The sequence below is a fragment of the Balaenoptera borealis genome, assembly GCF_965194805.1.
Source record: "Balaenoptera borealis genome assembly, chromosome: 13".
Classification (NCBI taxonomy): Eukaryota; Metazoa; Chordata; class Mammalia; order Artiodactyla; family Balaenopteridae; genus Balaenoptera; species Balaenoptera borealis.
The window spans coordinates 68,490,104-68,517,510 of NC_138870.1; the positions used below are offsets into that span (position 1 = coordinate 68,490,104).

Below are 27,407 nucleotides of genomic sequence, written 5' to 3' on the forward strand. Positions count from 1 at the left end.
GTGTTTTTGCTTGTAATAAGATAGCTTTCATTTTCCTGTTTAATAAAAGGAGAGTAATCATGAGTGATATGAACTACCTAGTTATTATTTTCTGAAAATATGGGTAATAAAATTTGCTTTTATTTTACAATCAACTCTACTCTGAATTACCTTTGACTGTTGAGGTGTGAGTAACTAGAGCATTCAGGCTCACATTTTGATGAACAGTGGTCATTTTGTAACCAATGAATCCTTTAATAGATAAAAGAGTCAGCCAATTTTAATTTTATCCCTTTGTGCAGACTCTCATTTTCTGCTAGAGGTGCTAAGACACAGGAAGGTGAAGAAAAGACAAGTAACAAAAAAGAATAAAGAGACATAATGGGCTTGGTTAGCACCAGCTGGATAATGAACTCTTGGATAATTGAGCAGGCTGCACTGTATCCAAGTTTCAAATTATCGAAATGTGAGTGGAAAATGTTTTATCTATGATATGATATGTAGATAGTGGGAGAATTGGCAAGGATAGAGCAAAGATGTAGTTTGTGACCTTGGTCTTAGATTTTTTGAGGATAAAACTAGGGAAAAACAAAATTTTGTCTACTTTTCTTTTTTTATTAATTTTTATTGGAGTATAGCTGCTTTACAATGTTGTGTTACTTTCTACTGTACAGCAAAGTGAATCAGCTATACGTATACATATATCCCCTCTTTTTTGGATTTCCTTCCCATTTAGGTCACCACAGAGCATTGAGTAGAGTTCCCTGTGCTGTACAGTAGGTTACTTAATGTTTTAACTTACACTCAGTGGTATCTTGTTAGTTAAGTTGGATTTAGTTTCTGTCTATGTGTAAAGTTGTTTTGGTGAGAGTGAAGGTGGGAAATTGGAGGGGATATAACTGGCTTAGGTAAAAGAGCAGAGGTTTTATAATCACAAAGCCTAGGTTTGAGATCTAAGTTTTGAATTACTTTTCATTGACATTTTTTATTCAAAAGTAATTCTGATTGAAATTTAGGTTTATGGTTTTCCCCCCACAAAGGTGCAGTATTACTTTGTTTTAATTAGATAAACTCAGGAAAGCCAAAATAGGTGGAATATCAATTATAGTTCAATATCTAAATAATTCTTAGTATATATCTTGGTATAGTCGGTATATTTCCCTTCAGTCTTTTATTTATTTTCTTTTAAAATGTTTATTTTGGAATAATTGTAGACTCATAAGAAGTTGCAAAAATAGCAGAAAGAGGTCATTTGTACCCATCACTCAGCTTTCCCCAATGGTAACATCTTACATGACTATAGTACATTATCAAAAACCAAAATTGACATTTGTACAATACAGTTAGTTAGACTGCAAACCTTATTCAGATTCACCACCAGTTTTTGTACACACATAATTTTTGTATGTGTATGTGTTGTGCCTTTTTAAAATCTATTATCTCTGTTTGTCAGTCTGTTTGACTCTCTGGGTCTCTATTTTTGTTCTTACAGAAAAATGGAATTACACTGTTCATATTGTTTGATAACTCATTTTCCCACTTGGAATAAGTTGTGATGTTTCCATTCCTCTGTTCTTCTATTTCATGATTTTTAGTGTATGCAGAATATTTAAACATATTGGGTGAATGTAAGATTATTTACTTCACAATCCCTTCCTGTTGATTTTTAGGTGGTTTCTCTTTACTTGCAGAAATACTTGCTTTTTTGGACACAGCGTTCCAAAGATTTCTCTGTCCCTGTGTCTGACTGTCCATCTGTCTCTCTCTGTTTCTTTCTTTCCTTCTTTCTTGCTGATGAATTCTTAGAAGATTTCTGGGTCAAAGAGAAATTATACACTTTCTGATGTATATTGTCAAAATTTTTCTCCAAAAATATTAATAAATATTGTGAATAAGACTCCACAGTCTTTTTCCTTACGAAACATTTAGAGAATAAATAAAGGTAATAATTTAGTGGACACTGAACATTGGGCGTTGTAAAATCTTAACATTGTGTCACATTTGCTTCAGATCGCTTTATTTTAAGCAATAAAACAAACAAAATTGATGCTCCCTGTGTATCTCCCTCAATTACATAGTCTTTATAGAAACAATCTCAGAATAATTTACAAGGCTCAATGGGAAGAAAACGTTCTTTTTAGACCTTCTAAAATGATTGATTGTATTCTTCCACTTTAATAAGAGCTTGTATAGAACATCTCTCTGTGGACATGAGCTAAGTGTGCAGAATGAGTTAATGAATGTGGTGTCTGCCTTCTGGGAGCGTCAGCTGTAGAGGACAGTTTCATCAGAACATTGCAGCGTATCATTCTGCCTGAGTTATAGCCTTAAAGAGAGAGAAATGGATAGTTAAGATGAAGATGTAATATGAACACAGAAAAAATGTGCAGTCCTAAAGTCCTAAGGCTTAGAACACATTAGTTTCAATCCTTACCTATTTCCTCCCCTCTCTTCTTCCCATTTCTCCTTAACCAGAGCAAGATGACACTATGTCAACAAATTGGCTTTCTCCTGCCCTGCATGGTGCTGGGGCTGCTCTCTCTTCTCCTTTCTCCCTCTCCCCCTTTCCTTTTTGTTCCTTCTTCATCACGTTGTCATGGCTATCATCAGGATTAAATGCTATGAGGCATCGTCTCTCCCTTCCAACAAATATCGGTTCGCATTGGAGGGTGTACCTCCTCTTCTGCCCCCTCCTGAGTCCCTGGATGGTTCTGAGGTTTCAGGGTTACCTGCTTAGGGTCCCCGTGGGCATCCTGCTCTCTGTCTGGTTTTCTAGGAACCTGCTCTGATTTGGAGTTTGGTTCCTTATGAGCTCATCATGACCTGTTTCTGAGTTGGTTGGTTGAGGACCACTGCTCCAAAGAGTGTCCTAAGTAGCTCTCTTGAATAGGGCTGACTGATGAAGTTTACTTTCCTTTAGAATGTACTTTTAAACGTATATTTATTGGGGATTATATTTAAATTTTAATAAATTTACGCTTTGAAATTTAAACATCTCGATCTTCACTTTTACATTTGACCTTTAGTTTTAATTATAATTTTATCTTTTCCTTGTTTGAATTAAGATGAATCCCATTTTCTTTTGCTTCAATTCTTTGTTTTTCCTGCATTTACTCTAGAATAAAAATAAAACAAACAAGATAAAATTGTGTCCTCATCTTCTGATTTGAATTTAGCTGCCAAGCATGACTCACAACCTGGGGATCTTTAGGATCATTCATTCATGCCTTCTCTCTCTGTTGACAGTGGATCCAGTTCAGATAACAGGTATTGATTTCTTGAAAGTCTTTCTTTTTATTCTTTTTCCTGTTGGCTGCATTTCTCATCACTGGCAATTCACTCAGTTTTAATCCGAGATGATCTGGCAGAGGTGTAGATGCCTGGGCTGTCCTTTCATGCTGAGATGGGGGCAATCTGTGGCGAAAGCTGGTGGGATGGGGCCAGGTTCTGAGTGTACTCATGTGGAAAGTATCAGTAGGGCTAAAGAACATATTTCTCTTCACGTTATGTTTCTCTGTTAAAATATTGTCCTATAGAGAGATGTGCTTTCCAACTACTTTTACAAAAACAATATCCTAGTGGTTCAATTAACATGAGGTTATTATGCTGCCCCAAGTAAGCAGTTACCCAATTTGGAGGGTTTCCTGGAACAGTCAGTTCATACTGCCCAAGGCCAAGTACCTGTAATTTAGATGGGATGTCACAGTGTGAACAAAGCAATATGATGCTCTCTTAAAAATGCTTAAAGCCTTCTCTGTTTGTGTGCAATAGTAGTCTTTTGAGCGAGTCATTGTTTTTGCTGAGCAGTTACCTCATGAGACTCTTTTACTTATTTGTGTTAATGTGTCAGAAGAGTACTACTTCAAATCACATTCATTCACACTTGTAACATTTATTTAAAAATAATTATCGAGGGACTTCCCTGGTGGCACAGTGGTTACGAATCTGCTGCCAATGCAGGGGACACGGATTTGATCCCTGGTCCGGGAAGATCCCACATGCCGCGGAGCAACTAAGCCCGTGCGCCACAACTACTGAGCCTGCGCTCTAGAGCCCGTGAGCCACAACTACTGATCCTGCATGCCACAACTACTGAAGCCTGTGCGCCTAGGGTCCGTGCTCCGCAACGAGAAGCCACCGCAATGAGAAACCCATGCACCGCAACAAAGAGTAGCCCCTGCTCACTGCAACTAGAGAAAGCCCGCGTGCAGCAACGAGAACCCAACACAGCCAAAAATAAAATTGATTAATTAATTAAAAAATGTTAAAAAAATAAAAATAATTATTGAGTATTTGCTGTGTGCCATTAATGAGCCAGCACATGGTCTTTGCCCACAGGAAACAGTGTCTAGTGAGGGTATAAGAATTACTCAAATTAGCACACAGACATGGAAAATTGGAAATTCATCATATTTTCCCTGGAGTGGGAAAGCACTGGGTTCCAGTGTGCCATGTGTTAGTTTGATAATTCTGGGAAGTTATTTGACCTCTCTAAGCCTCATTTCTCATCTGTAAAATAGGAATAACATTGTCTTCCTGAAGGGGTAGTGCGTGGATCAAATGATTTACCAAACTCAGTTTAAATTACCAAACTCAGAACCTGGCACATTATTGGTAATTAACAAAATGTTATTCCCTCTCTTACTTCAAAATTATGTATTTTTCTTTCTTATTTCAGGTGTCCCTTAAAGAGAACATAAACCTGATACACAGAGATGATGTGACCTCAGTTTTCTTTGATACACCCTTCTTCCTACTTCTAGCTCCTTTGATTTGTTTCTATACCTCCCCCACATTTTTTTTTTTTTTTTTTAAGTTCCTGCGACTTTCTAGGCTAGTCAATAGATCCTAACTGATTCTGTTTCCCGTTTGCGTCCCAAGAGTGACCTGAAATCCCTTTCTGAAGAGGGCATTCCCCTTTAATGGCCTCCCCTTCCTTAACGAGGTTTTCAGGGCTTTTAAGGTAAGGTTTGCACTGGTCTTTATTGCCTTAGCTCTTGTTATGCTCCCACCCCAAAACACACATCTCTTCTTTCAGCGGCACTGATGCACTTAGACTTCCAAAACAGAACCTGAACTTTGCCCTGTTTTTTACTTTCCCACTTGCCAATGCCATTAAAAAACAAACAGTATTTCCATTAGTTTTCAGTCCCTATCCCCTCAGCTACTTTCATGTTTCACCCTTCTCTTTTAATAAAATTCAGTTGAAAGATTTGCACAGGATAAGAGGAGCTAGAACATTCCCCTTCTCTTTACATGCTAACTTCTTGGCCATGTTGTCTATTCTCCAGGTCCTCCTCTCCCTTACACTCTTGCATCCACTGAAAGGTGGCCTCAGGCCTCATCACTCTACCCAAATTACTCTCCCAAAGATCATCAGTGCCTATTTGTTGCTTAAGTCTATGGATTGATTTGAAGTCCTTACCTTGCTTGGTCTCTCTATAGTATTTAACTCTGGGGACCACATCTACCTCTTTGAAATTCCCCACAGCTGTGTTGTTCAATATAGTAGCCAGTAAGCCATCTGTGGTTATTTAAATTTAAGTTTAATTAGAATTAAATAAAATTTAATTTACGTTGGCTAATGATGCTATTGAGTATTTGAAAGGTGGCTAGTGCAACTGAAAAACTAAATTTTAAATTTTATTTACTTTTAATTAGTTTGAATTTAAATTTAGCCAGCCACTTGTGGCTAGTGGCTACCCTGTTGAGCAGTGGAGATATGAAACACTTCCATCATCACAGAAATTTCTATTGGACAGGGCTTCTCTGGAGCAAGGATTGGAAGAGTTTTTCTTTAAGGTGCAAACTGGTAAATATGTTTGGCTATGCAGGCCAGATAGGTTCCATTGCAGCCACTCAATTCTGCTGTTGTCAAGCAAAAGCAGCCACAGAGAATATATAAACAACTGAGTGTGGCTGTGTTTCAATAAAACTTTATTTACACAAACAGGTGGTGGTCCAGACTTGGCATGAGGCTAGGGTTGCTGACCCTTCTAGAGTCCTGGTTTCTTTGATAGATACTTTTTTCATTCTCTTCCTGTTTTTACTCTAAAAATTTTCTTTTCATTCTTCTGTATTTCTCAGATCTCTCCCTCATGTCCATCTTTATCATCACACTTGATTACTGCAAAAACTCTCTATCAGTCCTCTCTCCTCTTGTCCTGCTGCAGCTCATTGTACCCATTGCTACAAAAGTGTTCTTTCATAATTCGTCTAAGCCAGGTGCTCATTTGTAAATGTATGTAGTGATAGTAATCACCTCATAGCATTATTGAAAGGAGTCAATGACATGTATATAAAATCATGCTCATGGTGGGTGTAGAGTTCTCTCACATTAACTCATCCACACAGAATAGTGGTTGTGACTCAGAGCCTGACAGCCTGACATCCAGTCCCAGCTTGTCACGCTCCAGTGTGGACCTCAGATAGGCCACTTAACTTCTCTATACCTCAGTTTCCTCATCTGTAAAATGAGGGTGATATTCGTATACACACAGAGTTGTTAGGAGAATTAAATGAATTAATTTGTATTAAATGCTCATAGTATTGTCTTGGTACAGAGTAAGTGCTATGTAGTTGGTTTTTATTTTATTTTCCTAGTTTCATAGATGAGGGAAGAAAGGCCTAGACATGTTAATTTGCCTACAGTCATACAGCTACTAGACAACATGTCTGAGATTTGAACTTTGGCCTTTGACTTTAAAGCCCAAGCTGTTAACTATTGATGCATTCCTTACAACATCCAGCCCTCTCCTTACCACATATCTGTAGTTGGAATTAATCTCTTTTTTATTGTGCTTTCACCATACTTAGTTTGTACTTCTGTCAGGAAATTTGCACATTTTGCTTCTTATTATAGTTATTGCAAATTAGTCTGCCTTTCAGAGTGGAGAACATATACCCAGTTATATTTTTTCCCCTTCCTTCACAGTCTCAGTTCTAATCAACAACAAAGCTATTTACTGTTAAATTTGTTGAACAGAAAAATGTTTTAAAAGGATTATTGACAGTTAATATTGGGGGTTATAATCTGCCATAATCTTCTTATAAAATAATGAATTATCAATTATAAAGATTATATGTTCATCACTATTTTAGTGTATAGATTTAGTGTTTTAGTATACAGATAACCAGATGTATTCATCATCTTTGAATTGTTCTCAGTATGTTGGCTTCAGGTTTATTTAACTTTTGAAAAAGAGCTTGGAGTTTGTTTTTGTTTTTTTCTGAAACTGTGATGAAATGAAGACCCACATAGGAGGTCATCAAGGAAGGAAATTATAATCTGATCTGAAGGAAGTAAACTCATATCAGAAGGTAAATTATAAGTTAGACTTTCCAGTTATTTAATAATGAAAATTTGCAGGGTACAGATAGCAGCTGAGAGTACAGAGAGCGTTACAACATTGTCACCACTAAATATGGTTGTGCTGGAGGAAGCTTTCAACAGTTATTTTATGCAAATTAAAATATGGCAGTTTGTGAAAGAGTTTCATAGGCCACACTGTTGAAAGTATATTAAATCAATTTTATTCTTGGCAAAGGAGGCAGTGGTGAAATTGAGAGGAACATTTTAGACTTTACCAATTTGACTTTACATTGCTGGGTAATCAAATCCACAGAGTAAATGCTATCAATTTTCCCCTGACACAAGGATTTTTTTTTTTTGAGTGTCAGCGTTTTATTTCCTTTTGTAATGTTTGAAAACTGACTTAATAAATACATGCTTAAAAAAGAAAATTTAGCCCTCAACAGAGGGGAAGTTGATGGTTATAGGAATTGATGGGAACAGAAGAATCATGTGAAAATTTGACAGTAGCTTTTTCTGGCATCCGGAGGTCAAGACCATGGCACTTGTCAGGCTCCCTACCTCTTAAAAATCTTTCAGACATCCACCCACATTCACTGACTTAGCCCATTGTGTGGGCCAAGTACACACTCCAGTCTAACTCATTTGATGAAGAAAGCCAAAGTCAGATGCAGGGTAGGCTAGAATCAAATATTAGGAAAAACAGAGAAGACTTAGGGTAAGCTAAAGTGAAGAACAGAAGAAATACAACTCAAGGCAGATTTCTTCCAAAGAGCTGAGTCCAAGGTTTTATGCTAGATGTAAGCTAGCAGGGGTTGATGAGAAAAAGGCAAAGGAAAATAGAAAATTATGTCCAGGTCATCTAGAACGAATTTCAGAACCTTTCTTTTTTTCTGAGCCCCTTCTGAAGACCCTCAGCCCCACCTCTGTGAACCCAGTCACTGATGATGATGGCTCGTCTCTGACTCCTTTTCAAGGAATCTAACATTACTGTAGTGACTATAGAATTACACTAGCTAAGATTCCTCCTGTTTCGTTTGTCCTGGAATGCATCCCTTTGCCTTTTAAATTATGAAATATGACAATTTTAAAGCTTGTTTGAATTTGTGAAAATTTATGGATCTTAAGACTTTTGTATCAGGATAGATGAAGTTATGCTGCAGGACTAAACAACACTCAAATCTCCCCGTTTTAAAATAGCCCAGGAGTATCTCACTTATACTACAGGTTTATCTTGGGTTACCCAAGAGATTTGCTCCATGCCATCCACCCTCACTCAAGGATATAAGCTAATAGTGCAGTTGCCATTTGGAGTATCCTTGTGGCAGGGAGAAGAAGTTGTCAGCATGCATTCGCTCTTGAAGACTCCTTGCATTACTTCTGTTGCCGTTTCATGGGCCAGAGCAAGCCACATGGCCACACCTCATTTCAAGTGGATGTGAAAGTGCAGTCTTACAAGTGCCTGGAATGAGGACAACCCAAATGATATGGACAGTGGGAATGATGACCACAAATTTATGACAGATCTCTCTGTGTGATTTGAAGATTCTATCTAGCTATTTATTATTGACTGTTCAGCTGCTTGAGGTTAACACTGGTGAGAAAAAATAAAAAGAATGAAGTTTTTATGGTCCAAATTTTAGTTCTTAAAACTGAGTTTAGATGTTATCATAAGTGTAAGAAATGCTTCTTTTTACCAGAAGAATATTCAAGAAGATGTTTTTATTAAATTAGAATGTTTTTCATTAATGGTAGGTATACTGATTATAGAGTTGATGATTCAGTCACATTAGGAGACAAGCCATCTAGACTGTTAAAGCTTTTAATGTTATTTAAATATATTTAAATCATGTATTCAATATATAAATACATGCTCATAAAAATTAAATAACAGAGGAAGTACATATCATATAAAAATATAGACCATCCCTTCTCCATACTGTCCCCCAACTTTCTCTTGCCCAGAATTTACTACTGTTAATACTTACTTGTCCATTTTCCTAGACTCCTTCTTGTGCTTTTATGCAACACAGAGATGAACACGTAAGCAACTTGCTTTGGTTAAGTTAAAAGTACATTTTGGAGATAAGTATATATATCCACTCCTAAATTGCTGAACTAATTTATTTGCTTACCAACTTTACGTGAGAATGCCAGTTTCTCTTTTCTTTCACCAACAGTGTGTATTATATTTTTATACCAATCCAGTTTAGAAAAATGGCATCTCCTTATTGTTTTAATGTTCATTTTCCTGATGTTTGTAAGACTGAGCACCGTTTTTATGCTTATTGGCCATTATCATTTTTTTTCTCTGTGGATAGTGTGCTTAAATTCTTTGCCTATTGGATTTAAAATTTTTTTCTTATTGACTTGTAGGAACACTTTAAATATTATTGAAGTTGCAAATATACCTTTCCTCTTGTTATTTATATTGAGAATATGCCCTCCCCACACCTCAGCTTTATTTTGTCTTCTAATTCATATACACAGACATACATGCACACACATACACATAATACACACACATGCACACACACACACATGCTCATCTGAGTGTCAAGATTCAGCAGGTAGCTGAGTACATTTCAAAACCCAAGTCAGGATCCTTGTTCACTTGTCAATGAATACAGGTTTTGATTGCTAGAGTCATTCTTCCTGTAATTGTTTGAGGGCGAAGAGGGGATTTCCAGCTGGCAATTGTATGTAGAGTTTCTAGACCTCTTAGAAGTTGTACAAAGCCTTGTTCCTATTTTACAGGTTCTGAATCTTTGGGACAATCATCCATGCAGAAATTATACTTATTTTAGAAAGACTCTAGACAGGTTAAATATTGTATGATGTGTGTGTGTTTGATTATGTCTTAATTTTCCATCTAAACACCAATGCCCATTCTTTATTGCTACCTCCCTCTGACCTGGGAGTTATTTCAGAGTTTTATTGAGAGAGGATTTTGGTGAGCCTTTGTATTTCCTTCTTAGGGTTTATAGGTTCCTCATGAATGTAGAGTATTCTGTGGTATGGCTCTATAAATTTTTCTACACCTTCCTTTTCTTTCTTTTAACTTAGCAATATATAAAATGTCACGGAAATCTTTCAGTATCATACCCTTGGATCTGTCATGTTTCTCATGATTTCTGGATTGAGCAGTCACTTTGCTCCTATCTGTTTTATATGTTAAAAATTTTTTCCACTGTTCTCATCTGGGGGTAGCACCATTTCTAGTGGCTCCATATTGCTTTCAATTTTATTTCAGGTTTATATTTTTTTCTGTTATTCAAGTAGGTTATGGGGTACATTCAGGTTGCTTCCAATTTTCTGCAGAAGGAATTCAGGGCAGGGGTTGGGCAGGATAAAGAGTATGAAGTTATTTTCCTTTTTGCAACAGAATTAAATCTGACTGAGTTTAAAAAGAGAGCTAGTCAAAGACTCTATTGGTAGAACATTCCAGTAGTTATATCTAGTAGCTATATAGCCCTGACAAAGGTGCTGATATATGTATGTGTGTGTGTGTGTGTATATATAAAATACTAATACATATGGGAAGAATGGAGCATCACAAATGAATGAGGACAGTAAGGATTAGTCAAAAAATGATGCTTGGCAAATTGACTACTGATAAATAAATATAATTGTACTGCCACATCATAATATGTATATATCTATATATAATATATATACACACATATCATAGCACATGTGTATAATATATAACAGATTTTACATACAGATTGTATACATATATGAATAAATTAATGGTACATTTAAGGCATCAATATAAAAAATTAAATCAGAAGAGAGTAGTATGAATTAGAGGGAAAAAATGTGAAGGAAAATTATGAGTTTATTTGACTACATACAAATTTAAAATATCTTTATATCAGGAAACACTGTGAATTAAAATTAGTGAATAAACTGAGAATATAATTTGTAACAATGTCAGACTTAATTCAATGTCCTATATAAAGAACTTTTAAAAATAGGTAAGACATTGTGTTTAATACTAGTAATCACATAAACCAAAATTAAAACTTCTAAAATTGCTTCTAAAATTGAAGAAGATTGAGAAGAATCTGTGTTTAGAGGAGTGTGATAAAATGAACTTTCAGGTAATGCTGACAGTAATATAAATTGATTCAATATTTCCAGAAAGCAGTTTGGTTGTTTGATGTGTGAAAGTGTGTGTGTGTTTGATTGTAGGAATCTTGCTGGCATATGTAATAAAAAGCAATGTGACCAATATTTCTCTACAAGAAACATCATCCTGGGATCATTTAAAATGATGAAAATATTGTGAAAAGCAATTTGCAACAATGCAGGATAACCTTGTGCTTAAATAGTGCTGCAGAGGCTATTATTGAACAGCAGTTGAATGGACTATTATGCCTTCATTAAACGCATTCTAAGAATTTTTCAGATCATTGGAAAAAACTCATAATGTACTCTTAAACATAGAGGCAAAATATTTACATATAGAAAAAATAAAATACTCCAAAGTATATTTTCTCAGTTTTCCGCAGTGAGCATTAGTTATTTTAATAATCTGGGGAGACAAACCATTTAAAACCTTCTTATAAATTTAGAAGGGGTAGTGAAGAGACAGCACATAGAAGGCATTCAGTTGACCTTTACTGAAATGATTTGATTTAAAATGAAATAAGAATCTTCTCATAGTAGAAAAATCAAATCTTTGAGCCAGGAGGCCCTTTGCAGGTCACTTGGTCCAGTCATCTGCAGTAAACCAGTCCTTAAATTTAGCCAATTTATAGCAGTATATTCATTATCTATAACCATCTCTGGAGCCATGCCAATGTGTTACTTTCTGCAACAGTTCTTGCTTAACATTGCTTGCAGGCGTTTCCCTCTGTTTGAATTTCCTTCCTGTCTGTCCCAAAGGGTACCCTTAAAATTCTTTAAGTTTCTTTAAGGGCATCCTTCAAAAAGAAAATGCTAGGGTACAAGTAATTTAAATATTAAACCACCCAAAATTTGCAAATAATTGGAAAGAAAATCTGAAGTTCTTTGAGTATTGCCTGTAGAGTTACTGCTGTTTGATGTTCATGGGGTTGGTTCCATAATATGCTGCCTTTAGCAAGTTGCTGTCAGATGAGTTTCCTCACACATAAAATGGGGTTTACAATAGTACCTACCTCATAGGGTAGGTTTTTTTGAAGTTGAAGTGCAGTTGATGTACAATATTGTGTTATTTTTCAGCTGTACAACATAGTGATCTGACAAATACATTATGAAATGATCATCGTGATAAGTCTAGTAACTGGCTCCATACAAAATTACTGTAGTATTATTGACTATATTACATCCTTATGTAGTATACTACATCCCTGTGACTTATTTATTTTATAACTGGAAGTTTGTGTCTCTTAATTCCCCTTCACATATTTTGCCCAAACCCCTATCCACCTCCCCTCTGGCAACTACCGATTTGTTCCCTGTATCTGTATGTCTGTTTCTCTTTTGTTTTGTTTGTTAATTTGTTTTGTTTTTTATATTCCATATATAAGTGAGGATATATGGTATTTGTCTTTCTTTGATGTATTTCACTTAGCATAATACCCTCTAGGTCCAATGGCACAATTTCATTCTTTTTTATGGTTGAGTAATATTCCAGGTTGTGTGTGTGTGTGTGTGTGTGTGTGTGTGTGTGTGTGTTTGTGTGTGTATGTATATGTATCTTCTTGATCAACTCAACACATCTATTGATGGACATTTAGGTCGCTTCTGCATCTTGGCTATTGTAAATAACGCTGCAGTGAACATAAGGGTGCATATATCATTTTGAATTAATGTTTTTATTTTCTTCAAGTAAACACCCAGAAATGGAATTGCTGGATTTTATGGTAGTTCTGTTATTAAGTTTTTGAGGAACCTCCATACTGTTTTCCATAGTGGCTGCACCAATTTACATTCCCACCAACAGTGCACAAGGGTCCCTAGGGTTGTTTTTTGATTAGATGACTTCATACACATGAAATATTGGTCTAGAATAAGGAATCAATAAATATTACTTAGAAACTTTCAGGACAAGTTGGACAAAATGCACTTTTTCCTATTCATCCTGTTAAATATAGCTAAAAACATAGGACATTATATATAAAATACACATAAGAAGACTCTGAAAGGAGGAGAGAAGAAACCAAATCAACTGGGAACTATGGGACATGAGAAATGACGTGGCACTGAGTTCCTTAGGTTTTCTTTCTTGTCTTATATATCCTATACTGAGTGCTGGAGAAGGTGGCAACCTAGAAACACCAATGGGTGCAGAAAAATGTTCCAGCAAAAACTTCTTTGGACCTTCCCCCCCAAAGATAAAAGGGGTGGCGAGGGACAGCCTGCCAAGACAGGACATTTTTGGCCAGTAACTTCCCTAATACAGTCAAACACTATGGAAGGCTCTGTGGCTCCCATCCCATCTTCACCAGTGAAAAGGTGATGGAGAACCTAGACTTCTACTCTTACCAGGCTGTGACAAGGTGTCCTAAACATCACCACCTCCCCTGGTGGTGTCAGAGAAAGTTATATCAGGAATTGGAACTTTCATTATGGCTAAGATAAAGCGGTAAGAAGGATCTTGCCCCTGGCATTGTCAGTGGAGTCAATGTAGGGAGTCAAAATGAGGTGCCATTCCCCCCTATCAGCCAGGATGATATAATGGAAGCCTAGTGGGATCCTGAACTTTTACCCTAGCTCAGCAGTAATGAGGTACCCCTTACTCTCGTGAGTGTCAGTGGAGGCCTAATGGGGAGCTGGAACTTATACCTGAACCTGATGGTAATGAGTTGTCTCCCTCCCCCACTGACACAGTATCAGAGGAGGCCTGATAAAACAGAAGATTTAAATAGGATCTTTAAATAAGCTCCAGAATCTCCTAATAAAATACTTATAATGTCCAGGATACAAACAAAAATCACTTGTCATACCAAGAACCAGGAAAATATCAACTTGAATGAGAAAAGCAATCAGTAGATGCTAACACTGAGGTGACAGAGACTGGAATTATTGGACAAGGATTTTTAAAGCAGCCATCATAAAAAAATGCTTAAACGAGCAACTACGAACAGATTTGAAACATTTTTTTAAAAGCCTCAATTAAGAAATAGAAAGCCTCAGCGAAGAAATAAAAGATGTAAAGAAAAAACAAATGGAAATTTTAGAACTGAAAAATATAATAATGAAAATAAAAACTCACTGAATTGGTTTGACAGCAGAATGAAAATCACAAAGGAAAGAATCAGTGAACTCGAGAATAGAAAAAATATATATTTATAAATGAATGAATTAATAGGATATTGTGGACTAGGACGCCAGTCAGGATGTCCAGAGACTTGGGTTGCAGGTATGGCTTTCTCCAATTCTTAGCCAAATGTCCTGTGCATTATTCTTTTTAAGGCTCCATTCCCTCAACTTTAAAATAAAATAGTAAAAACTACCCTGGCTACTGTACATGGATCCTAAATCCAAAGTGTCTTGAATGTTTACTAATATTTTCATTCTTCATTTATCAAATATTTATTGGGTGCCTAATATATAGATCCTCAGACTATAAGGAAAATATAGTCTCTGCTGTCAGGTAGATTATAGTAAAATGAGGGAAACATTTAAGTGGACTAATTGTTAATATAATATGATAAGTAGTATTGTAGAGATATGTGCACAGGGCTTTGGAACTACTTGGGAGAGGGCGGTGGTAAAGGAGAAGGACAGCCACAGAAAGAACAGCCACAGAAATTCTTTGAATAATGTGAACTCTAAGAATTGCACATTTTGTAATTCAATATAGCTGGAGCATGGGAAGTTGGATGAGGGGAAATGAAGCTGAGTAGATGAAGGGTCTTTTATATCATCTAAAGATATATACTTTTTATCCTGAGCTTTATGGAAAGGTATTAAATGAGTTTGAGTGCCATTTGATGTGATAACATTTAATTTGAGGAACGACATTCTAGTAGCAAAGGAAGATGACTTGAGAGGATGGGGTAAGAGCTAGGGCAAGGAGATTAAGAGGAAGGAATTGTAACCCAGGTTATCAATGAGAGAACTGAACAATTGCAAAGACAGATGTGACAATACATACAGTTGATAGAATGTGGAGAATGAGGGATCAAATCTAACTTTTGAGTTTCTACACCTTGCAGTGGGTGCGAGGTGGTTCCTTGAAATATGGAAAACAGGAGGAGGAACAAGTTTGCAGTTGAGATGGGTTGTGAGTTGGAGGTGGGGTGAAAATGATTATCGTTTTGGACATATTATTATTTCCAAGGAGAGATGTCCAGTAGGCTGTCGGCTGTAAGGGAATGGAGTTCAGAAGGGGATCAGAGCTGGAGCTAAAGATGGAAGTTGAAACCATAAAAGTATAAAGATCACCCAGGGAATGTACATAGAGTGAGCAAAGGGATGCATATAGAATGTTAGAAATTACTGTCAGTTAAAGATTTGGCAAAGGAAGAAGATTTCATGAAAGATATTGTTGGTTCGCAAACTGGCCCCCATTCATGGAGGGCAAGGAGAGCCTAAAGAAAGGGGCAGACCCCTCCAGAATGGTAGGTGGGTTGCAGATTTAATAAGCAAGGAAACTTGCACCTGAGGCATGTCGTGGGTGGCCAGAAGATGAGTAGATCTCTGCACCCACCCACAAGAATCTTGAAAATAATGTCCTTATCTGGGTTCAGACACATATTCAGTCCAGATGAACTCAAAAACACATTGCTTTCTCAAGGCTATGTCCTTGAAACAGCTACTAGTATGGGAATAGTAGGTGGCACTCATGTTTCAAGGACCGGGGGATCCTCTGATTGCCTGGGTCCAGCTGACAGGTCAACCTGCGGTCACATCCTCTCTGTGAACTCCTTCAACAGATATCTAGAAGGAACAAGTAAGAAGTAGGAGAACAATAAGGCAAATGACAAAGTGAGTCCTCCATGAATCTTTGGAATTGAGAGGGCTCCTCGTTTTGTGAAATGTTATGGGCATAATTCAATATTGAGCACAAAGAGTGGTAGAGTAGAAGTGGTAGATAGAGGATAATGACGTCATCAAGAAGTGTTCCAGTAAGTCAGTCTTTCATGTGTCTGAAATGTATTCTTTTCAGAAATAAAAGCGAAAACACAAAAATATGAATAAGTATTTTGTGGGAAAATTCTATAAAGTATCTTTCCTTATTTCTGCCAAAATATTGAGTAAATATTTTTTACTTTTTCTTGGTGCATTAGTTAATTATGGCCACAGTTATGCTGCATATCACCATAAAAATCTCTGAGCCATAAGGTATTTATTCATCCATTAATTTGTAGGTTGTCATGGGATCAACACAACTGGAAAGGTTGTTCTAAGACAGGGGTCCTCAACCCCTGGGCCGCGGACCAGTACCGGTCTGCGGCCTGTTAGGAACCAGGCCACACAGCAGGAGGTGAGTGGCGGGCGAGTGAGCGAAGCTTCATCTACCGCTCCACATTGCTTCCCATCACTCACATTACTGCTGAACCATCCCCCCCCACACCCCCACTCCCCCGGGTCCATGGAAAAATTGTCTTCCATGAAACCGGTCCCTGGTGCTGAAAAGGTTGGGGGCCGCTGTTCTAAGACATCTGTCTGGCTGGGTTGGGCTCCTTGCTTCTTTTGGGCTCTGCTCCCATCTGCAAATACTCATTCTTGGCACCAGGCTGAGGAGGAGGCAGCAGTAATACCTGGAGGCTCTTCTCCTGGAGAGGGTGTAGGTGCAGGAGAGCAAGCCCAGTCATGTCAAGCGCTTTCAAGCAAGTGCATGCTGCATGACTGCTTATTAGCCAGAGCTGACATCACATGGATGACCCCAAAGTCAAGGGAAGTATTCTCCACTGATGAAGATGGAGGCAAGAGGAAGAGACAAAATATTTTTAATAGAAGTAGGGGTGAGGAGAAGAGACAATGTTTCTGAGCAAACATCACATCTATTGCACTTGGCAGTTCAGAATCATTGTATTAATTACTCATTGTGCTGTACTGTAAGGTCGTCATAGTCACCGTTACTGATGTATACAGGGTCATTTGATGCTGATTAAATGATTCCTTCTCCTACTGCCTTCTGTATCTGTTATTTCTTATTGCTGCCACTATATCTATAGGCATTCTTAATTCTCTGCTTCATTTCACGCAGGGCTCTTTGAGCGAAGACCTGACAGTGATACTCAGCTATTTAACGGGACTTTTTCTTGTTGCTTCAATATTTTCCTCCTGTTATTTTGCATTTTTATAATATTTGCTAGTCTGACATTGGAACAAATGGACCATAACTATACTTGTATTTTTTATCTAATACTCTCCTTCTAAAAAAGTGGCAAATTCCATGCTCAGGAAAATGAGCTATATTTTCTTAAAAATTATCTCCATCTATCTACATAATGTCTTTATTTTCAAAGGAACGCACTCAGCAATGGAGATAAAGAGTGGTGAATTGAAAAGTTTTTTAAAAGCTATTAACGTTTTATGTGCATTTTGATTGTTTATTCAGATTATGAAGCATTTCAAACATGCAGAAAAGAACTTACCTATTCTTTGTGAAATTGGGGGTATTGCATTTAATTGAAACAAACAAATATGTGTGTGTGTGTGTATATATACGCACACACACACATATATATACATCTTTCAAAGAAGAATTGATTTTTCCAGTAAGTCTGTCTTTTTACAGCAGGTACCCAGACTTCAGTCATGCATCTACTATTTGCCCTCTCAGCTTAATGCATCTGTGCTGCACTTATATACAATTCATTTCATCCATGTAAAGTAGATTATTTTGGTGCTGTATACTCTAGTTTCATCCTAAGCAATAAAATCCACAAAATTGTCACCTTGAAGTGTGAGGTATATTTTCTTCTTGTGCACATGAAAATAAATACATATTTATTAAAAGTGTCACTTCTGTAGCATCTTAGTTTACAGCCATCATTACCTGACATAACATGCATGGGGAAACACTGTTTTAAGGGCAGCTCTGCCAAACTAGGACTATAGAAACCTAGTTAAGTAACAATATATATTTTGAAAAGTCATTCACTTTTACTTTCCAATTATTTTTCAGGTTTGTGGAAGGGATGCTTAACATTTGTTACAATGCCATCGATCGTCATATTGAAAATGGTAAAGGAGATAAGATTGCTATCATTTATGACAGTCCTGTTACAAATACTAAAGCCACTATTACCTATAAAGAAGTCCTGGAGCAGGTAATATTATCAACTTTCTGTACATGTTATTTGGAAATCATACAGAAATTATTTAAATAGCATACATTCTCGTTGCATAACTTTAATTCTCTTAGTTCATTGACATGTTACTGTACTTTTGGTGTGCACACTGGAAATAGAGGTGGGTTAATTCATTTAAAGTATTTTTATTCCTTAATTATATTTTACAGTACTGGAAGATACTTATTTTAAAGGAAGAGGTTAACAAATCTCTAAGAACATGGTTATATTCTCTCTGGCCTTCGTTTTCCATCCACATTGCCATCACCTTTGCCCAGCTGTTCTCTTCAGCTCTTGTACTATTGAAGTAGTCTCCTAACCTCCTAACTTCCCTACTACCAGGCTCTGCTCCTGTCAGATTGTCACCTAAAGTGACACTAGGATTTTCTTCCTAAGAAACAACATATTTCTCTACCCCACTTAAAAATCTTTTCTTTAAAAATTATCGTTATTCAGAGAGCAAAATCGGGACTTCTGTGATGTACAAGACACTTTGGAGTCTGATCACAGCATCCCTCCAAGCTTCATTTCCCAACATTCTTGGCCATGAACGCAACCCTTTTTCAACCCATATTTCCTGCCACTCCCTCAGGCTTCCTGGCCCTTTAAAGCTCTTTGCACATGCTCATTACTTTCCCTTATTTGCTCTTTTTTTAGTTTTTTCCCATCTGGGTAGTTCTCAGATGGATCATGATATTGACAGATAAGTTATGAGATTTTTTTCTTTTAATATTGGAGTAGAAATGGGATTGCATAAGTAATTATAAAAGTATTGGGGTATTATGAATTGTGGGAGAGTTATTCTAGCTCTGGGGGAGGGCATTTATTTATTTATGACTTGAAGGGAGGTAGAGTGGAGGGCAGGGTTTCTCAGCCTTGACACTATTGACATTTTAGGCCAGATAATTCTTTATTGTGGGGAGCTATTATGTACATTGTAGGATTTTTAGCAGCATTCCTGGTCTCCCCATTAGATGCACCCCTTCCCCAGCTGTGATAACCAAAAATGTCTACAAACATTGCTGAAATGTCCCTGGAGTGGCAAAATCACCACTAGTTGAGAACTTCTGGTTGAGCAGAGTCTGTCATGCTAGGTTTTGGAGGCCTTTGCTCTTTTATGGAGGCTTTGCAAATCACATTCTCTTACTTTGCCTTTTTTTTTTTTTTTTTTTTAAAGCCTCATTTAGAATTTTCAGGCAATTTTTAGAGTATTCAGTCAACTTCCCCTGGCTCTCTGAAATAATATCCTTTTGCATCAGCAATATTTGTGTTTAGTTTTCTAAGAGATTTCAAGAAAGGCAACTGAGACAAAACAATTACTGCCCCAATCCTGAGTTGCTACAAACAGGAGAGAAAAGGTGGTTTTGCACAGGCTGCGTATCAGCCTGGCTGCAGCAACAAATTCTTCCTTCAGCTGATTTGAACATAAGAGGAATTTATGAAAAGTGAAGACTTTAGAACTAGGCTCAGAAAAATGGCACACCCCAAGGGAGAAGGGGCAGCAGTGGAAAGTTAAGAATCCACAAATTGTCTAGTAAGTAGACTTGCTGACCTGACTTCTAGATTGACAGAGTAGGTACATCTAGTTGGCCAAATTTAGGTTACATGCCCAAAGTCCCAGGCAGTTGGGAGGAACTGTCTTGTTGTCTTTTTATTTCTTAGTAGGAATGGGGCCCTGCCTCTCTCTAGAACTCATACTAGGGGATTTCCAATCTAATAAGAAGGGAGTTCAAATACTGGGCAACTGAATACAGAACAGAAGGAAATAATGCTGCAAATATACTGTTGGATATATTTCATTGGTCTGTAAGTGGGAATTGCGTATTTTCAGAATGAAGTGTACAGAGACAGAGCTCACGCTAGGGCTGAGGAGTTAAGGCACTCTGTTACCAAATGACCTTGTTTTTCATCTGAGGCTGTGTTTTATTATGAGATAACAGAAATTTCCTGATAACCTGTTATATTCTGTTTTATTTTAGGTTTGCATTTTCAGCTTTTAGATAAGGTTTACTCTATGTTTAAAAACTTAATCCTATGATTTGGGCATATTGCCACAGTCTCATTTTATTAATACTTAAGACTTAGGTTAATATTAAGATACTGGTTAATCTTAATTGCTATACTGATTAGGAGACTTATTTATACATTATAAATATATTATCTGTATCAGTATATTGAATTTGACACATGACCGAGCCTCAGAGTCAAAGAAAAGACTTTAGAAACATAAAATTGGAAGAGTTAAATAATGGTTATTTCTATTCGCATTTTCTGTTGTTTTCTTTTTAATCAATAAGTGTATATGATAAGTATACACACACATTTTGCTTAGAAGCCGTTCTGCTAACTCAACTTGATTTTCTAATATTGAGTCTAGACTCTTAGACCCTTTTGAGATTTGTACTGGTTCATTGGTTTCAGTTTAGCCTGACAACAGAATACTTAAAAGGCCTGTTTCTCTCACCTGCTGACAGCTTCTGATTCCGCAGGCTTTTCTTCTCTAAGGTACTAAAGGAAGGACTGTTAGGAAAGACGGAGGCTTTGTTCTCTCCACTTTGATTACCCGTTCCTGGTTCCCTGTGGCTTTTATTTTATTAAGTAGAGAAGACAGAGCAAGATAGATTTAATAGGTAATGCCCCTGAGAACAAACAAAAAGAAGTGCCTTTGTACTTGTTTTTTTTTTTTAATTAATTTATTTATTTTTGGCTGTGTTGGGTCTTCGTTTCTGTGCGAGGGCTTTCTCTAGTTGCGGCAAGCGGGGACCACTCTTCATCGCGGTGCGCGGGCCTCTCACTATCGCGGCCTCTCTTGTTGCGGAGCACAGGCTCCAGACGCGCAGGCTCAGTAGTTGTGGCTCACGGGCTTAGTTGCTCCGTGGCATGTGGGATCTTCCCAGACCAGGGCTCGAACCCGTGTCCCCTGCATTGGCAGGCAGATTCTTAACCACTGAGCCACCGGGGAAGCCCTGTACTTGTTTTAATCCCCACTGTCTCATTTCTGCTGGGAGTTTCTGCCGAGGTGAAACTTAAGTTAGCATTTATTAACTAGTGAACCAACAAATTTCAGGCTAAAGTGTTTCAGTGACATGCAGAACCTGAAGATTTTACAGAATGATTCAGAAGTAGAGCGTTTCCTAAACTGTCATCTTTTGTGTGGAGCTGATAATTAAAACAACCCTTTACTAAGATATTTGTAGAGAGATTTGGCCTGGTTCAAGATCCCTCGCTCATTCAACACATACTTATTCTGTATGCCAAACCTTGCTAGGAACAAAGGGATACAGGTGAATGAACTCATTCCCTATTTTTTCTAGGAGCTAAAAAACCATGTGAACGTAACAGAGGTTGTGTGGCGCAGTGTTGTATTTTGTGGAAACACATGGAACGGCACCCAGCTCAGCCAGGTTAACAGGGCATAGGAAGGCTTTTGCAAGAGTCAGTGTCTAAAATGAGCCCAAATGACCAAAAGTGGGAAGACAAACGGTGGGGAGAGGGAGGGTCCTGGAGACAGAAGGAATGGCACATGCAGAGATCCTGGGAGGAGAGAATCTAGGGCCGCTGCAGTGGCTTTGGAATGAAGCACAGTGCCGGGGGTAGGGAGGTTGGGCTCCAGTGAGCCAGACTCGGAGGACTCTCAGGACCACACTATGGTGAGCTGTGGTGCTTCGTGATCTGGCTCCTGTGACCTACTCCCCAGCCCCACTGAACTGCACTGCACACCCCACCCCGCCCTGCCTCCTGCAGTGAACTCTCCTGGCTTGCTCCATTCCCACCTTAGAGCCTTTGTACTTGCCTATCTTCTGCTTGAGATGGTTTTTCTTCCAGATATCTTATGGTTCCTGGTACCTGGATATTATTTTCTCAGTGAGATCTTCCTTGGCCATGTTAAAAATAAGTGTTCCCATGCACACCACTTCATGCGTCCTTTTTCTGCTTTCTTTTAAAAATTTAACTATTTGTTACTCAGTACCATTCTATATATTTTATTTATCCATCTTCTTTAGTGTTGTTTCCTCTTCTAGAATGTCAGTTCCATGGGGGAAGGGATTTTTTTGTTTTGTTCACGAGATTGTGCCTGGCCCATAGAAAACATTTGTTGAATGATGGAAGAATGAGTGAATGAGCTACCATTTAGAATTTCTAAGTGACTCTAGCTTCCTTTATTGCAGGAACTTTTTATTTTTGAATTGTATCAGTAGTAGAACTTGATCTTCTTTCCAACTAAATTCTAACTTCTTATTATCTGGGAAAAAATTTAGCTTATTTACATTTGGCTTGGTAGTTCAAGATGAATGTTTCTTTCTTGAATTTCCCATACTAACAACTCTGATCTGCATTCCAGGAGACACGTGTTCATTGTGTCCTTCTCTTAGCTCTTTTCAAATTAGTAGTTATATCAAACCTCAGTGAAAAAAAAGGAATGCGTGTGAGTTTATGTTTGCATGTGTGTGTATATATTATATATTGTATTTATCATTTTTAGAAATTCCTACTTTGAGTTTATTTTCTCTATATCTAATTTCATGTTAAATTTACCTCTGCATGTGGTAAGTTTGGGGGTTTTTTTAGTATTCAAACAATTGTGAATTTTTATGTATATATTCACTAAACAAAAATATGACCCCTAAAGGGCATTTGAGAAATTTTTGTGAATATATGTATACAGGGAAAATTGATGAAACCCAGTGTGTACTAAATTTTCCTGATTTAATTCAAACTGAAAGTGTCTATTATCTCTACTAAAGGTAATTTTTGAAACATAATTATGGCAGTGGCTGTAATTATGAAAGTTGAATAATTTAGAGGAGAAAATTACTCTGAAATCAAGGGCCATGTCCCATGAGAAGTGCTCCTTCCAACCTCTGCCTTTTAGGAAGCTCTCTTCAAAATATGAATTAGGCCAACAAGATGAATTAAATGGGAAACCAAATAGAAAGATTGTTGAAGAATAAAGGAAGGAGGCAGACAGTTACTAAAGTCAAGAAGGGGCAGAGGAGAAAAAGAAAAAAAATATGTTCCTATAAGTGGAAGTGCAAGGAATTGGTAACAATTATTCTTTTTCTGTTGACAAGCGCCTGTACCTGTTGTATAGTCAGCAACTTTAGGACAGCTGGGTACATCATCAACTTTCAGTTTCTGACCTTTAATAATAAATATATGAAACTATGAAATTATTTGACCTGACATAATTTTCATAGCAAGCAGAGGATAAAGCTAATTAACATAAATTGAAGACACTGATTGGCTTAGTGATGCAAATAAAGATATGAGGATAGAATCATATTTCAAGTATATGAAGTGAAATATTTTCATATAAGACTTTTCAAAATCAATAAATATCTACACATGGGAAATGATGCTGTTAACATTATTAATTCACTTGACAGTTTTATGCTAATATTTTTGCCATTTGTACTAGTTAAATAAGTGTTAATAAATCAATGCATATTGCATTTGGCAAAAATATTGTGAAGATTGGAGCTCTTGGGGAAATTGATTGTTCATTTTCTCATACCATACTTGATTTAAGATCATTTTGTTTCTATTGTAAAGCTGGATTATGTTAGCGTTATCATATATAGTTTTTATGGGAAATTTGATCTATTTGTGGATATTTATGATATATTCTTGGCATGTGTGATGATCTATGTTGCTTTGTTTATTAGTTACTAGGGTATGCATTATATTTGTGAATTTTTCATTTTTTAGAGATATGTGTGCCTCCTTTTGATCTTAATGCTGTTGGGAACAGACCCAACTATTGGAATGATCTCATGTCCTTGTACCACTCCTGCGATATTTAGCAACTTCTCAATATAAATTGAGCCATTTATATATATATTGATTGACTTTTAGGATGTATTGACCAACAAAACCATTAAAGGTTAACAGGAACACAGACAAATTCTGGGAAGTGTGGTTGGTGTACCCAGACTAGTTGTCATGTTTTATGTACTGTCTGTAAAAATTGGGGGTGTTTGTTCAATTAAAGCTTTGATTAAATAATCAGTGCAGAATTGTTCTAAATGATTTAAGGTTCCTGTTGACATCTCTTGCTTCTTTTATATTTGTCTTTCTTTATGAGAAGAAAAATCAAAGAAACCATTTTTCCCCCTCTCAAAATTGAGACATACAAACAGTTCATAAAGAAAAAACATTCTTGCATACTTTTTGTATTGACTTAATTATTTTTAATGTGCAATTAAAACTAGATTTTAATATCCTTTATTTATAGCTCAATACATATATAAAGCCGTATCTGATTTATAAGCAGGATAAAAACAAATGTACAAAGTCAATCAATCTCAAATTGACAATATTAATTTCATATAGTGAATGATATTGAGCTAGAATGGAATGACTGATTGCTAGGTGCTTATGGTTTGAGTGCTGTGGCCCTGGGTCCTTTGAGTTTGGCAACATGTTCCCTATGATACCTCAATTCTCTTGTCACACAGTAGTACTTGAACTTTCATAAAGCCTTTTATTATACAATTTTATTATAAAAAAAGTGATATCATTTGGCTTTTGATTAATATGCATGAGATTATAAAAAACAAATACAAATAAATACAGTGAAATTGCATGAGTGCTCATATAATCCAGAATATGCTTTGCCTTATTAATTTTTAAAAATTATCATCAAAATTAAAACACAAAATTAAAAAATTCTCATAGAAGGCTCATGGACAACTGTGAGAATATCTCCACAGACCCCAGGTTGAGAAATACAACATTAAACAATTTATTAGACCAAGAGAAAGGAATCTGGTTTTAATTCACTTACTACTACTTAAAAAAGTATTCTCCATTAGCCTTTTAATATGGTGTTTATAGCAGCCACACTGTAACTGTTTTAAAATATTAACTTTGTTTTACCTTTTGCATGCTTATTACTATATATACTAATACTATATATACTAATATGTAGAGCAATAATTATCATGGCTTTTATGTTCATTGAAGAATATAGCCATATCTAGATGACTTACATAAATTGGTATTGAATTGAATGTTCTTTATTAATAAAACACAGTGGATTCTGTACCTTTTTAAACATAAATTTGGAAAAATGTATATTTTAACCACATTTTGTTAGATTTTTTTAGAATGTCTATGTAAAGATATGTGAGTGTAAAATTGTGAAAAATGACTTCTCTAATAGTTGAATTTTGTTTCATTTCAGTCCAGGTGGGTTATATTTTTAAAAATGTAATAAAACTTGCTTCAGGACTTGGAATATTTTCTTTAGAAATGCTCTAGGAAACATACAGAAAGTAATCACCTTTGACTTCAGCTATGCTTTAAAAATTCATTTGAGAACTCTTTAATTGGAATTTGTATGATATTTCTCCATATATCTCGAATGGTACTTTTCTGAGTGGTGCTTGGGTTCCAATCTAGCTACCAAACTGCTTAACACATAATATAGCTGAAATACAGTGCATTAGCAGTGACAAATAATAAAGTCAATATCCTTGCAATATTCATAATTCAAGGGATTAAGGGAGGGAAATAAAATGAATACAAATGAAAAATTATTGGAAATATTGGTGCTAGAGAAAAGCAGGTTCAATTAGAGGAAAGTGTAGAGATAGATAGAGACCAGTGAGTTAGTTTTGAGAGGTCTTTCTGAGCATTTTAAAGAGCTACAGAGGTTGATGTATTATATGGAGGGATCTGTGAGAAGGAGATTTGCCTGAGGTGGGATAAGCTAAGGGATGGGGTGAACAGTGGAGGGAAAGGGGGATGTCATAGATGTCCCAAGGACAAAAGGAGGACTTTGTGAGGATCAGCTGGAAACAGATGCATGAGGGAACCCTAGAGTTTGGCTTTTTTGGTAGATGGAAGGTGGGGAAAGGGTCAAGATCATATGTAAGTTTGGGCTTATAATTTTCAGAGTGTCTATTTTAAACCTCTGGTATACAATGCAGCAAAACCACATTTTCAGACGGTCTGCATTTTTAGAACAATATCATTTGAATATCGTAGTTTTAAATGGTTCTGACTGTGTGTAGTCACTACCTAAGTTCTTCTGTTTCTGTCTCTCAGCTATCCTGGTTAGCTTCTTTAACAACACAACTCTCTTGCTAATATGCTCACCTGTCTTACCTGTTGTTGTTCCACCTCACCTCTGTGGTAGAACTCCAGACCTGGATCAACCCAATTCTTTATTTAAAGAAATTTGTTTTTATTTTGCTTACTATGTTTACTTTTTCTTTTTTTAGACATCTTTATTGGAGTACAGTTGCTTTACATTGTTGTGTTAGTTGCTGCTGTATAACAAAGTGAATCAGCTATACGTCTACATATATCCCCATATCCCCTCCCTCTTGCATCTCCCTCCCACCCTCCCTATCCCACCCCTCTAGGTGGACACAAAGCTCCGAGCTGATCTCCCTGTGCTGTGCGGCTGCTTCCCACTAGCTATCTAGTTTACATTTTAGATCAACCCAGTTCTTTGTTATCTTCATTCCTGTATCTTAATATGTTGAATCCTGTTGGAGGAAAATTACCTCGCTAAAAATACGGGTTTACTACAAATTCATGGTCCCTGGTATCCACTGGGGCTTCAGTGCTGTATTTTTTTCTCCTTTAGCATTCCCTTAATAAGTTTTGTCTTCTGCCCTCCAAAGGCCATTTTAAACTTTTGACCTTCCCATCTCCATGCCTCAAGCTTAACAGGGAACATTGATTCAAACCCAGGAACCAACTTTGTGAACAAAATCACTTTCCAACCAGTTACTAAAACCAAAAATCTGGGCCCATTTCTTCCCGTCCTCCCATTATTCCCTGCATCCATCAATCATCAGTCCCTATACAGTCTACATGAAGTATTTCTCAAATCGTATTATTTATTTTTATCCCCAGTGTCA

General features: G+C 36.8%; 1 protein-coding gene across 5 annotated transcripts in view; it reads left to right on the forward strand.

The window, feature by feature from the left end:
• Window positions 1–27,407, forward strand: part of ACSS3 (acyl-CoA synthetase short chain family member 3) — a 142,090-nt gene that overhangs the window by 14,639 nt on the left and 100,044 nt on the right. For 4 of the 5 annotated variants that reach the window (XM_082350744.1, XM_082350747.1, XM_082350749.1 and 1 more), the window contains one exon: window positions 18,366–18,510. In XM_082350744.1, coding sequence (XP_082206870.1) covers window positions 18,366–18,510 — 145 coding nt within the window. Of the gene's footprint in view, window positions 1–13; window positions 16,716–18,365; window positions 18,511–27,407 lie in introns of those variants that run through there. The other variant, XM_082350745.1, reaches the window with a different exon arrangement.